The sequence below is a fragment of the Monodon monoceros genome, unplaced genomic scaffold (genome assembly GCF_005190385.1).
Source record: "Monodon monoceros isolate NGI ecotype Baffin Bay Population unplaced genomic scaffold, NGI_Narwhal_1 Super_Scaffold_12, whole genome shotgun sequence".
NCBI lineage: Eukaryota > Metazoa > Chordata > Mammalia > Artiodactyla > Monodontidae > Monodon > Monodon monoceros.
Genome location: NW_021703768.1, coordinates 32,041,855 through 32,054,231, shown reverse-complemented (window position 1 = coordinate 32,054,231; position 12,377 = coordinate 32,041,855). Strand labels below are relative to the sequence as shown.

General features: G+C 47.1%; 1 protein-coding gene across 3 annotated transcripts in view; it reads right to left on the bottom strand.

Moving 5' to 3' along the window:
* EGFLAM (EGF like, fibronectin type III and laminin G domains) overlaps positions 1 to 12,377 on the bottom strand; it is a 170,246-nt gene that overhangs the window by 25,297 nt on the left and 132,572 nt on the right. For 2 of the 3 annotated variants that reach the window (XM_029217211.1, XM_029217212.1), the window contains exons 14-16: positions 7,876 to 8,001; positions 6,517 to 6,760; positions 2,920 to 3,031 (exon numbers count right to left, since the gene is read on the bottom strand). In XM_029217211.1, coding sequence (XP_029073044.1) covers positions 2,920 to 3,031; positions 6,517 to 6,760; positions 7,876 to 8,001 — 482 coding nt within the window. Of the gene's footprint in view, positions 1 to 2,919; positions 3,032 to 6,516; positions 6,761 to 7,875; positions 8,002 to 10,300; positions 10,628 to 12,377 lie in introns of those variants that run through there. The other variant, XM_029217213.1, reaches the window with a different exon arrangement.

The following is a 12,377-nucleotide window of genomic DNA, read 5'->3' as shown; positions in this document are numbered from 1 at the left end:
GCATCACATCCTCTACCGCAGACATAGGGAGTGGGGAGGTGCACTAGGGAGAGTTAGAACTGAGAAAGACACTGGACAAACTCAGGGCTTAGGGGGCACGTAGGTATAGGGCAGAGGCAAGGAGGGACCAGATCATGCATGGATAGAAATGTGCACTTCACCCCAAAAGCAATGAGTTTTCAGCAGGAGAGAGAACAGTCAGACTGTGTTTTAGGAATATAACTGGCCAGAGGGAGGAGAATGGATTTGGGGTCTGGTTGCGATGGAGACAGAGAGGAGGGAGCTCCGTCTAGGGGAGCACTCACGGTGGTGGGGTCCAGCCAGGTAGAAGCAGAGAGGTCTTGGATTAAACAGATTGAACTGCCTTCCGTCAATAACCTTCAGGCAGCTTCGAGGGTTCTTATTTAACTAGCGGGGAGGTGGAGGGGGGTGGTCATCAAAGAAGGGCTTTCGCGAATTCTTGTGGCCCCATGAAACAGAGAACCAGACAGGAGCTGTCAGCACACACCCCCATGAACCCATCTCCATCTTGTCTTTAAAATAAAATACTAGGAGGAAAGCAGGAAGCCTGCAGGGTCAAAGGGATTTCAGAGAAGCAGGCTGTTTTGAAAACACTTGCAGTTTCTTGGTTGGGTCCAGCGAACGGGGCGGGGTCTCATGGGGTGAGAGGCGTCCCCTTTGGCTGCCCATCAAAATCCTCCCCCGCCACCCGCCGGTGGATAAGAGGCGGAGCTGCAGCGGCCACGCCCACGCAGGACCGCAGGAGATAAACAAACAGACCCACCAAGGTGGGCCTGTTCTGCGGTGGGATGCTCTGGGCCTGGATCTGCCGCTTCCGTTCGGCTGGGAGTGGTTGGAAAACCTGAGCAAACGCCCTGGTTGGGTTTTCCTGAAGTCCTGGGAAGCACTGCCTTTCCTCTAAGTCTGCAGAGCTTGGCTCACCCTGCACTGTTGGTGTTTCTCAGTGCAGCCAGGAATCTGGCCCGGATACTTAGGGGCTGGGATAGCCCCCAACAGTATCCTCTAATCCCTGACCCCACCCATCTCTAAACTCCAAGACCTCTGCCCCTCTCAGCCACACCTTTGAACATGGTGTGGACAGGACAGCTGCGGGGGCAGACACCCCTGCGGGGTGATCTGATTAAGGTTTAACTCCTGGAGATCAAGCACTGGGGCCTTCCCACTCCTGTCTCAAGGCAGCCTCACAAGAACCACCCTCAAATGCACACACAACAGCCACGCCTTCCCTCCCACATGTTTATACTGCTTTCCAGGTGGGCAGCCCTCCGGTCAGCTCCATCCGTTCAAATAGCCAATAGGGAGGACACAATTTTACCATATTGTCTAATTCTCATTCCCTGGCGTGGTAGTAACAGAACCCGAGGTGTGGTTTCTACCTTTGTGTTACCTCTTCACTGTAGGATCCCAATGGTAAATATTGCCTCCTGAAGGGTTTCTTATTTAGAATCAAAGGCCTTAAGCCCACTATTTACAAACATGCCCATCCTAAGTTTTTGTTACTGTTTTACAGATGTTGGTAACTAGAGCCTGAAGCGATACAATGCTTTTTTGAATTTATATTATTAAGTCAACACACAGTCAGATCTATGCTTGTGAGCTTCTGATCTTGTCTTGGACTAAAGTCAGCTGTTAGAGTTTTCTGGATTGCACAAGAAGTGACTCCAATTCTCCCTTTAAAATCCATTTTCTTTTATTCATCTCCCTTCCTTCTTCCCTGCTTTCCTTTCTTCCTTCCATCTTTCCTCCCTCCCTTCCCCTCTCCCTTCCTTCCTTCCACAAATATATATGGGATGTTTTCTAAGGTACTCGCCTCTTGAAGCAGAGCCCAGTTTCTGATTCTTCTAATTCCCAAGGAGGTCCTTGGTTCTGATAGGACCACCCACCATTGCTGTCCCCAAAGCTGCCTGCTTGACATGTGTGTCCTTCTTTCTTCTCTCCTCCTCAACCAAATACCTCTTACCACCAAGAGTCCTTTTTCCTTCCTTTTCTTTTCTCTATCAATCCATTTTCGTATCAGAACACCCACATTCATCGATGCCCCCTTTAAATCTGTGATGCACAAAATGAAGACTGTTGTAATGAACATCCTGGCTAATCTAAAGTCCCCTCTGTTTTAGGGGTCTGTAAATTTCGTACGTGTACAGAATCGCAGTAGGTTACAGTTTAAAGCAAATCTCTCTTATCCCTCCTTAAAAGTGTCATTTTTCCTTTGAACGTGACCTTGGAAATAAAATCATGGATGAAAGTTATAAACTTGAGTGGAAATTCTGAGCTGTTGAGGCTATTATGATAGCACACTTTTAACAATAAGTAAAGCTACAAAGTGCTGGTCATATGCCAGGTTCTGTGGTGTTCTATAAATACAGTTATCCTAATTCTCACAACTCTATGAGACAGCATTATTGTGTCACCACTACCCCATTTTTTAGATGCAAAAACACCAACTCGGCAGATCGAGGGACTGGTCTGAGTTCACACTACTGGTGAGGAATAGAGCTAGATTTTGAGCCCCGTGAGTCTGGTTTCAGAGTCTGTCAGCTGTGCGACCACCCCATCTCTGGCCCTGCCTTGGAGTTGTGTTCTGAACTTCCTTATACACGAACATGAACAAAGGCAGAGGTTGGGAGGCATGGAGGTAGCCGGGCACTTTTTCTGAGCGCTACATTTGCATTAGCTCACTCCATCCTTCCAACCACCCTATGAGGCCCCTCTTATTATCATCCCCATTCACAGCTGAGGAATTGCAAAGCTAAGGAACTTGCCCAGTGGGAAGCTTGGTTGTTAGCCCAGGTAAACTGGCACTGTGTTTAATCATTATGCTGCCACTTTCATCTCCAAGACAGGGAGAAAATAGTAACCCCATTCACATAAGCCGTTAGGAGGTGATGTCCTTCTTACCTCCGCCATTCCCTGCACTATTTTCTGCTTATCCACCTGTAAGATACCATTCTTCGCTGTGCGGGACACGTGCAGCTCGTGCCAGTGACCCAGGGTGAGGGGCTCTTCACTCCTGTTGAAGGAAGGAAACTGAGCATGGGTTAGCACCACTGGTGTTAGAAATAATGTCCACCAATCTGGCTCACATGAAACGTGCCAACCTTAGGCACCTCACTCCCTTCAGCAAAAAGAAAAACCTTCTTTCCTTCTTGGTAAACACAGCAGTGCTAGCTCCATTCATGGGACCCCTTCATGGAAGGAGTAAGTATCTCACTTATCATTTTACTTATTCCTTACAACAAATCTGAAATGGGGGTAGGATCAGTCTGGTTTTCAAGATGAGGGGTGACATGAGGCTAAAGTGTGATCAGAGTTGCATACAAGCTTTGGAGAAGAGAAAATTGTATAGGCTATGATGTAAAACAGATTCCTTGATGTACTGATATCTGTAGCATCCTCTGAAATGCATAAAAAATAAGATGGGTGGATGGATGGATGGATGGATGGATGGGGAATATAAAGATAAATAGATACATGATAAAGCAAATACAGTATAATGTTAATTGTAGACTATAGGTGGTGGGTATAAGGATTTTACTGTACAATTCTTTCAACTTTTCTATATGTTTGAAATGTTTCATAATAAAATACTGGGGGGACAGTTTCCATGTTGTCTGATATTGTGAAAAGGATTAAAAGTACTTTAAAAAATTCAGTTATTAATTCAAGATGGAAACACTTGAAGTTTAAATGATATTGATAAGAGTTTTACATGTTACATTTTACAGCGAGGTGTGTAAAAGGGTATAAGTATTGCATTTGTGTTTCTAAAGATGTCTCTATAGTTCCTGGCCTTCACTGAACCTCCCAATTATTTTTTGGTCCTGGATCATCTTTAGAAACCCACCAGGAATACCAATGGGCACAATTATTGAAAGGTCTCCACCCTCTCACTTGATTTTTTGCTCTGGCAAATGCTTTTGCCGTTTGTCCTTAGCAATTAGAATTTAATCACCTTGGCTCCATCAATATGCAATAAAGATCTTGTTCAGCAGCCCATCTCCATAATAACTAACGGCGCCTGAGCCTGTTCTTGTTGCGTAGAGGTCATTCCCCGTCCACACGCTGCTTCCCTCAGCAGAGTGATACTGACTGTGGCCATTATGAGCTCACTGCAGTTGTCTCGATTTTTGAATCAAGTTCAGACCACCTTATCCTTTTCCTAAAGTTAAAATGATTTGGCCAATTCCGCAGCTTCCTGTAGTTGAGCCTTTCACTGAATTGTCTTAATGAAGCAGGAAGTCTTGGAACTGATTTTCAGAATAAACATCTTCCAAAGGGCCGTCTGAAACACTAACCGTGATCGGTGTGGTCAGTTACACTGGAGAGGGGATGGCCCAGGGGAGCAGACGGTGGTCTGTTCCTTGGAATCTCTGAGTTCTTGCCTCCTTTTCCTCACACCTAATACTAAAGAATTCTTTTTCCAGGAGCCCTTCCTGACAGGCAGGGAAGCAATAACTTATGTGAAAAAAAAAAGAAAAACACCTCTTGTCAAAAATAGAAACAGAATTATGAACGAGGGAAATGCTGGACTTCTAAGGTTCCACTGTGACCCCATAGCTGGAGCTGCCACTGTCGAGGCGCAGGGGGCAGGGGGCAGTCTGTGCAGGAGGAGGGCCGATGAGCCCTGACCCTCCCCAGCCCTTTCTGTTCATTCCTCATCCAGGAAGAGGCCGTTTGAAAGTACAAGGTGATATTCAAGGTGTCTTCCTTTCTCGACCTGACAAATAACTCCAAGTGAATTCTTATACTGTTTTGCATAATCATATGTAAATTGAATCAATTAAATACCCACCAAAGTTGTCTTGAGACATAGGATGTTCTTGCATAACCAGAGGTACGAAAGTGTCCATTCCCCAAGGTGGGAGGGCTCACTGATGTGTAGGAATTCAGCTCTTGAGGACAAAAATGAACTGTCCTTTTAAAGAATTGTTGAAACCTAATGCAGTAAGCACTTCCCATCAGCCATGAAAAATGATCAGCGATTAAGGGCAACGCGTGGCTATAAGATCTCAGCGACAAACTCTTTCTAGAAACGACAGTCTAGCAATATGAATTGTGATTCAATACAGCCCACGAGTTCCTTTAACACAACGACAAAGACTAACCGATTTCCTGCTGCAGGGCACTGTTGAACAAAACACCACAGTGGGTTTCAAAAGCGAAGAAATCACCAAATGAGGCATGTCTGCATTAGATTAGCAGGCCTCCCGCTTGAAGGTAAAAACTACCATGGGAGGAACACGGTGAGAAGAGGGAGACATAAACAAGTAAGAAGAATATCTGCACCTCCCAGCTGCAGGCTCTGAGGGATTCACAAGGATGCTACCACACTGTATGGGAACAATCGATCTGCCAAGTCAATGAATAGTACAAACTAGATAGCAGAAGGAAAGTTTTGATAACCCAGAACCCAACCCGCAGACACCAGCAAGCGCTTTAGAAGCACTCAGTTACTCCATGCTTTTGAATCCAGTCATCACACAGCCTTCACGAGCACGATGGTCAGGGACGGGTCTTTGCAGTTGCTGGTGATTTGCTATCAGCTTCTCTATATGGAGAATAAGAGCCATGCCAAATAACTAGTTGCCACCAAAGAAATAAAGCAAGAGGAAAGTTAAAATTTAAAGCGAGGCCACCCCAGTCTATCGATGCACAGCAATGAATGATTACGTGACAATTATGTATTTATTCACGTATGAGCTCGTGTAATGTAATGCCACGGTGGGTTCACTCAATGCTGGTGAGGAAGTCGGTGTCCTTTTGAAATCCTCTTAATCTAATGGAAACAACTTGTTAAGCTTCTATCAATAGGACGTTCGTGGGGAATAGGGAAGATGAATAATAATTTGATGTTTTTGTTTTGTTTTTTGTGGTACGCAGGCCTCTCGCTGTTGTGGCCTCTCCCGCTGCGGAGCACAGGCTCCGGACGCGCAGGCTGAGCGGCCGTGGCTCACGGGCCCAGCCGCTCCGCGGCATGTGGGATCCTCCCGGACCGGGGCACGAACCCGTGTCCCCTGCATCGGCAGGCGGACTCTCAACCACTGCGCCACCAGGGAAGCTTTGTTTTTAAGTGATTGTGGCTCTGATACACACTTCCAATGGACAAAATAAATAAATAAAGTGAGGTCACCAAGGAAATTTCTGTTCATTACATTTCTATTGGTGCTTTTTAAACTAGTTGTCATATATTTGCCCACTAAGTGATGCTCTGAGCAAGGTACTGATTGACTATTTATCACGTTTCTGCTGATTGCGTTGCATGATCTTAGGTGGAGAGGACTGGGTAGTTATTCAAGAAGAGGAAACCTTGCCAGTAGGAGAGCATCACCTCTGGGAAGCACGTCATCTGTATGAATCAGGACAGGTTTCAGAAAAGATAACTGTGTAAGGAAGACAGGAAGAGAGCAAGCTGGTAGATGACAGGTTTGTCTTTCTGCAAAGTGACTGTTGTCTGGCTTTTGAGGGGAGGGGGACCCTGACGGTCTCAGCCCTTACCTGAGAACACCAATCCCAGAGCCGCAGTCAAAGCGGAACTCCACGTGGCCCCCTGCCATGTTGATAGACAGGAAGTCTTTGCTGCCCGTGTCATAGCTGTACAGGAGGACACCGTCATCCGAGTCAGGCCAAAACGTGATCTCAAACGCCATGAAGGAAAGGTAGTGCCTGGGCTCCAGTGGCCAGGGTGTTGCAGCGTAGGACCTCAGAGACTCTCTGAACTGAGGAATGGTCAAGGTGAAAGCTGAAAGAACAAGCACGTGGTTAGAAATCCCTCCGTGCCAGAACCAGCATCTTCTTTTCCTCCTGGAACTAAACTCTATTTCTCAGCTGCTCTGAAGATAGGTGGGTGGTGTAGCTGAGGTCTGGCCACTGGAATGTGGGTGGGAGTAGTACAGAGAATTCCAGGTCTGGCCCCTAAAGCTTCCCTCCATCCTCCACTTGCTCTTTCTTCTTCCCCTGCTGGCTGGATGCAGGAATCAGTGGAGGATTCTAAGGCCCCAGCAGAGCCACTAGAAGGCAGGCGTCTGCGTCCCCGAATGACTACGTGGGGCAGAGCACACTCCTCCCACTGACCTTCAGTGATGTGAGCAAAGATCAACTGTTAGTGTGTTAGGCTACAGAAATATGAGGATGGTGTGTAATGGCTTTGGCTTACTCTGACTCACAACGCCCTCTTCTAGGTGACGAGAAATTTGAGATTATACAGTGTTAAAAAAAACTTTTCCCCGGGATGGTGTCTTAGGGTCAAATCTGAATCACTGGCCGAAAAGTTAAAACATGTTCAACCCTGCTTGGGTTTTCCAAAATCTTTTAAATCTTTCAAAATTTCCATTATTATATGTGTGTATTTGTGTGTGCGTGTGTGTTTATATGTATGTATACATATATGTGTATATAGATAAATATAATCAATATATACAGTACTGAGAGGTAGAATAATTCGGCAGAACAGTACAAAGAGAAAGAAACATCACATTGTTAATGCTTCTGTGTGTACCTTCCCGACATTTGCTCTGAAACCATCAGATATTCTAAGGAGCCTGGGCTGTGAATGCTTCAAATTCTGACACAAACTACACAAATATAGGCTTTTCAAAGCTATTTGAGGGCCAAGATGAGCCCACCAAAGCCTGGCCCAGGACCATCTTAAAGAGAACTTGTCTTCGGCTGGTTTGCCACTCTGACACTTGAAGACCCTCCAACCTGGTTAAAGAAAAGATTCTCCCGTCCCTCCCAACAAAGCAACATTAATCCCATAAAAATATATGGGACCTTGCTAAAAGTACATTGATGAAAAATTACATCAACATGAATTAACAATGCAGACAAATCGTCATCAGCTTGCTTCTTTCTCACCATCTTCACAGTGGCGACCTCTAAATCCCAGGGGACAGAGGCAGATGTAGGAGTCAGCTTTGCTCGCTGTACAGGTGCCACCATTGATGCAGGAGGCTTCATCACAGAGTCCACTGCTGCATTCCCCTAAATACAGAATGGGAATGACAGAGCCAATTCATCATGTGAGCCAGTCCAAGACTGAGCACGCCCACAGCTCACGATTCTGAACAAATACAGTTCATGCCCCACTCCTGTTGATTTGCTCCTCTGCACAACTGCAAACCAGCTTTCAGGATAAGTGGAACTTCCCTTCATTTTAATTTGATTTTGGTTTACTCTTTATGAAGAGCCACAGGGATGCTTTAAAACATGGCGGACACAGTAAATCAACTAATAAATAACTGGGCAATTTTATGACCACTGACAGGGATGACAGAGTTGTTTCTGCCTGTAACTCATCTCACTGTTGTTCTCACAAGAGTGTGTTACCATCCCTCCAATGTCAGCAGAGTGTTTATGTTAAAAGCGTTCTCATTTGTTTGGCCCCAATTACCTTAAGTGCTGCCCGCCTTCTTGGTTGAACGTTGGGTCAAGCAAGATCAGCACAGAAGGAGGTAAGGAGCCTTGTCGAAGCTTATTAACTGCCCTGGACTGTCAACTCATCTGTCTGGAGCAGGGAGGGGAGGGGGGGGGGGCTCCATAATACCTTAGCAGGGGGTTCCAGAATCTCTACTTCTAAACTCAAGGTTACAGTCTTATGAGGGACAGCAAGGTGACCGGAAGTAAAAATTGCTGAAAGGTTCAACATCAGATGGGTTAGTTCTCTCTACCAAACACACATCGGAGAGACCTGTGAAGGGTACACTTGGTCTTTTTCAAGTGTAGGTCACCAGATGAAGTGAAAACAAACTGACTTTTCCTGGGCTGCTTTTCTTCTGCTCCTTTGCTCTTCCTTTTCTCCTTGTGTATAAGAAATAAATTAGGCAGATGGGCCACAACCTGGCCCAGAACTACAAAGGTGAGACCAAAGCCCTTTTTCTTGGGATGGAGGCAAAGGGGTGCATCTCTGGTTGAGCCACGAGGGGTCCAGCTCTGCATCGCACAGTCTCCAATGTGATGCCCATGGGAGCTGGTAGCCGCCCCCCTCCACCCCTCTACCACCGCCCCCCACCGCCCCGTGAGATGAGGAACCCCCGTGGCCTGATTGTGTCATCTCAACAGGGGAGTCTCTCATCCTTTCGTCATCAGTCATCTGTTTTTGTTGAACGGATCCAGTCGTTTCTTTTCCGAAAGCCTCCTCAGGAGGAGGGGGAAGGGCTTGGCATACCTTGTACCCAGGAGAGGAGAGCCACTCCAGGAGCTGATAACAGAATTTGATTACAGCCCTTCCAGATGGCTTGCCCCTCCAGCCAGGTGGGCTGGCCTCTATGAATTCCAGCTGGGGGCCACTGGAAGTTCAGGCAGAAGTGACGGTGGTCTCTTTTTTTTTTTCAGCCACAGCCCTGAGAACATTGCCAGCAGCCACAGCCTCCATAGAGAGGCAAACTTGAATTTAGAGAGCCAAACTCTCACAGGTCCCCATGCTCCACCGATTTCTGTGGGCTGGGAGGCTTTCTCAGAGAAGGGCTGGTCCCACAGGAAGAAGTGGAGTCCTTGGCTTATCTTAGATACACATGGGGAAAATTATTTTACAAATTTGCTTTGTAACTATTTTTTATAGGTGGGAGTTGACGGGGAGGGGCGTTGAAAGCCAGCCAGAGATGTTTACTGGATGAAAGCAGTGTTTCAGCAAGATTGTGCTGGCAATGGTATGCAAGATAGATTGTGAGCCATGGGGGTGGGAAAGAGGAGAGAAATCCTACGGGGAGGTAAACTGCGGCTGGAGAGGGTGACCGCAGAGGAAACGGAGAGAAAGTGAACAATCAAAGACGCACAGAGCAAGCAGGAGTAGCCAGTTCATTCTAGAAGTTGAAGGTGGAAGGAGACTCCAGCATAGCCTCAAGGCTTCTAGCTGGGAAGACCGAAAGGAGAGTGGCAAGAGGAAGGAGACGAGGGAGGCTGCGAACAGGACCTGGCTGCCAGTGAGCAGCGCAGCTGGCTTTCGTTCGACTTAAGCACAAGGTGGTGGTGGAAGGATCTGCTGCTGAGCCCTTCCTGCACACAGGGGAGGGCTGGAGGGGCCGCAGCAAGGTAGGGGCGACCCTGATACCAAGCACATGTGCGCTCCTTGAGAGAGGACAGGATGGGAGGGCCCCTGGAAATCCCAGGGCACCAATGGAGGGTGAGGAACTGGCAGAGAAGACAAGGGGGGAACAGATGCAGGACACAGAGGACCCAGACAAGGTGGGTTCCCAGGAGCTCAGGGGAAGCAAAAGCCAAGAGAGGAGTCAAGTGAATACCGCTGAGAGGTCCAGGAGGGGTTTGCAAAGAAAGAACCACTCACAGCTTCAGGGGAGCAGCTTTGCTTTGCAGTGGAAGGCAGAACCCCAGCACAGGAAGTTCAGACAGGGGGCCTGGAGGGTTGCTGGACTCAGGTTTTGAAAGAGAGGAGACAAGTCCGCAGGGTTCCCGAATCAGAAGGGTCCAGGCTCACGGAAACATGGCACTGGTTGAAGCTGGAGAGGACCTGAGTGGGTGTGAATAAGCTAGAGCAAGACGTCCATGAACTTTGATGGGGAAAAACCTTTATCTTTATTTTCCATGATCTCTAACTGGACTTGAGTATTTCCCTTACTTATTAACGGAGGTAAGGAATCTCCAGTATTAGCAGTTCTTGTGAATTGTGCCCAATGGACCTGAGAATGGGGCGAATCACTTTCCATTTGCTGCGGGTATCTCAAAACACCATTTATTCTCATCGCTCCTTTGACAGCATGCTCGTTACTGCACCCACCATTGAAGAATCCTGTTCTTTAATGCTTTATAAAGAAGCACATACATTACTATAATAACAGAACTTTACTATATAGCTTTATTTCAATATAATTTTTTCCTATCATGTATATTTATTATCTGCATTTGAAAACATCCTTCTTTTTTTTTTTTGTGGTACGTGGGCCTCTCACTGCTGTGGCCTCTCCCGTTGCGGAGCACAGGCTCCGGACACGCAGGCTCAGCGGCCATGGCTCATGGGCCCAGCCGCTCGGCGGCATGTGGGATCTTCCCGGACCTGGGCACGAGCCCGTGTCCCCTGCATCGGCAGGCGGACTCTTAACCACCGCGCCACCAGGGAAGCCCTGAAAACATGCTTCTGAGAAGAGGTCCATAGATTTCACCAGACTGCCAAAGGGGTCCATGGCATACAAAAGCTTAAGAAGCCTTGGGTTATTGAGAAGTGACAACCTCGGCAGCAAGGTCCCAGGAACGTAGGGAAGGATGGGTGCAGAGTGTAGATGAAAAGGTTAGTCTGAGAAAGGAGAACTCTCAACTCTGAGAGTAGGAGGAAGGAGGTGCCAGATCATGTGTACAGGGAGCTGGCAGGACCGCATCATCAATATATAAAATAACTTTTATTGACACTGATACTTCCTATACACCAGCTGTTATGTAAGTTTATGCAAGAAAATGAAGTGAGGGGCAGGAGAGAGATCAGGCTCCCAAGGATGGAAGAGAAGGTGGAGTGGAATACACTAAGAAGCCCACGGACGGCGAGGAGCCTCCCCGCCCCTCGCCCCCCAGTCCAGCGCAACAGTGAGGCTTGTCTATTTCCCATCCTAAGGATCTGTCAAGTGTGTCACCACTACCACCCTGGATCAAACCACCATCATCTCTGATCTGAACTCCTGCACAGCCTCCCAGCTGGTCTACATGCCCCCCATGAAGACCCTTTCCAAAAAGCTGTCTATAGTCAGAGGGATCGTTGCAAAACACAGACAAGATCATGAGACCCACCTCCCCTCATACTCCCACTGGGACAGGGCATTTCCTCTGCCTGGAATGCACTTCCCTCTCATCTCTGCTTTTTAACTCCTACTCTTGCTTCAGATACCAACTTCACATTCCAGCCTCAGAAACGCTTTTCCTGACCCCCAGCCCATAAATCTCCCTATTATACATTAGTATTGCACTTTCCCTTTGTAACAGTCCAAATTGTAATTTTACATTTATGTCTGTGATGTTTATTTGATTAATTTGGTCTCTCCTAGGGAGAGTTATGACGGGAGGGATGAGCTGAGATCCTGTCTTGTTTATTGCTTTATCTTAAGCACCCAGTGCTGTGACCAGCACAGGAGCTTAAATCAGTATTTACCAAGTGGAAGAAAGAGTAAGAGAGTGATAAGCCATAGTGAGACCCGTGGCCCCTGCAGACCTCATGAGTCTCGAATAACTTGGGAAGTTGGCTCTGTGACACTGCAGGACGGGGATCCAAGAAGGGATTGGAAAAAATGAGTGGTGGTGGCTTAGGTTGGAGAATTTGGGTGGAAATAATAAAAGAAAAGTCTGGGCCAGAGAATACAAAATTTTGCTGACTATTCTAGAATGTGAGTTCACAGAGAATCCAATAGCTGGACATAATTTAA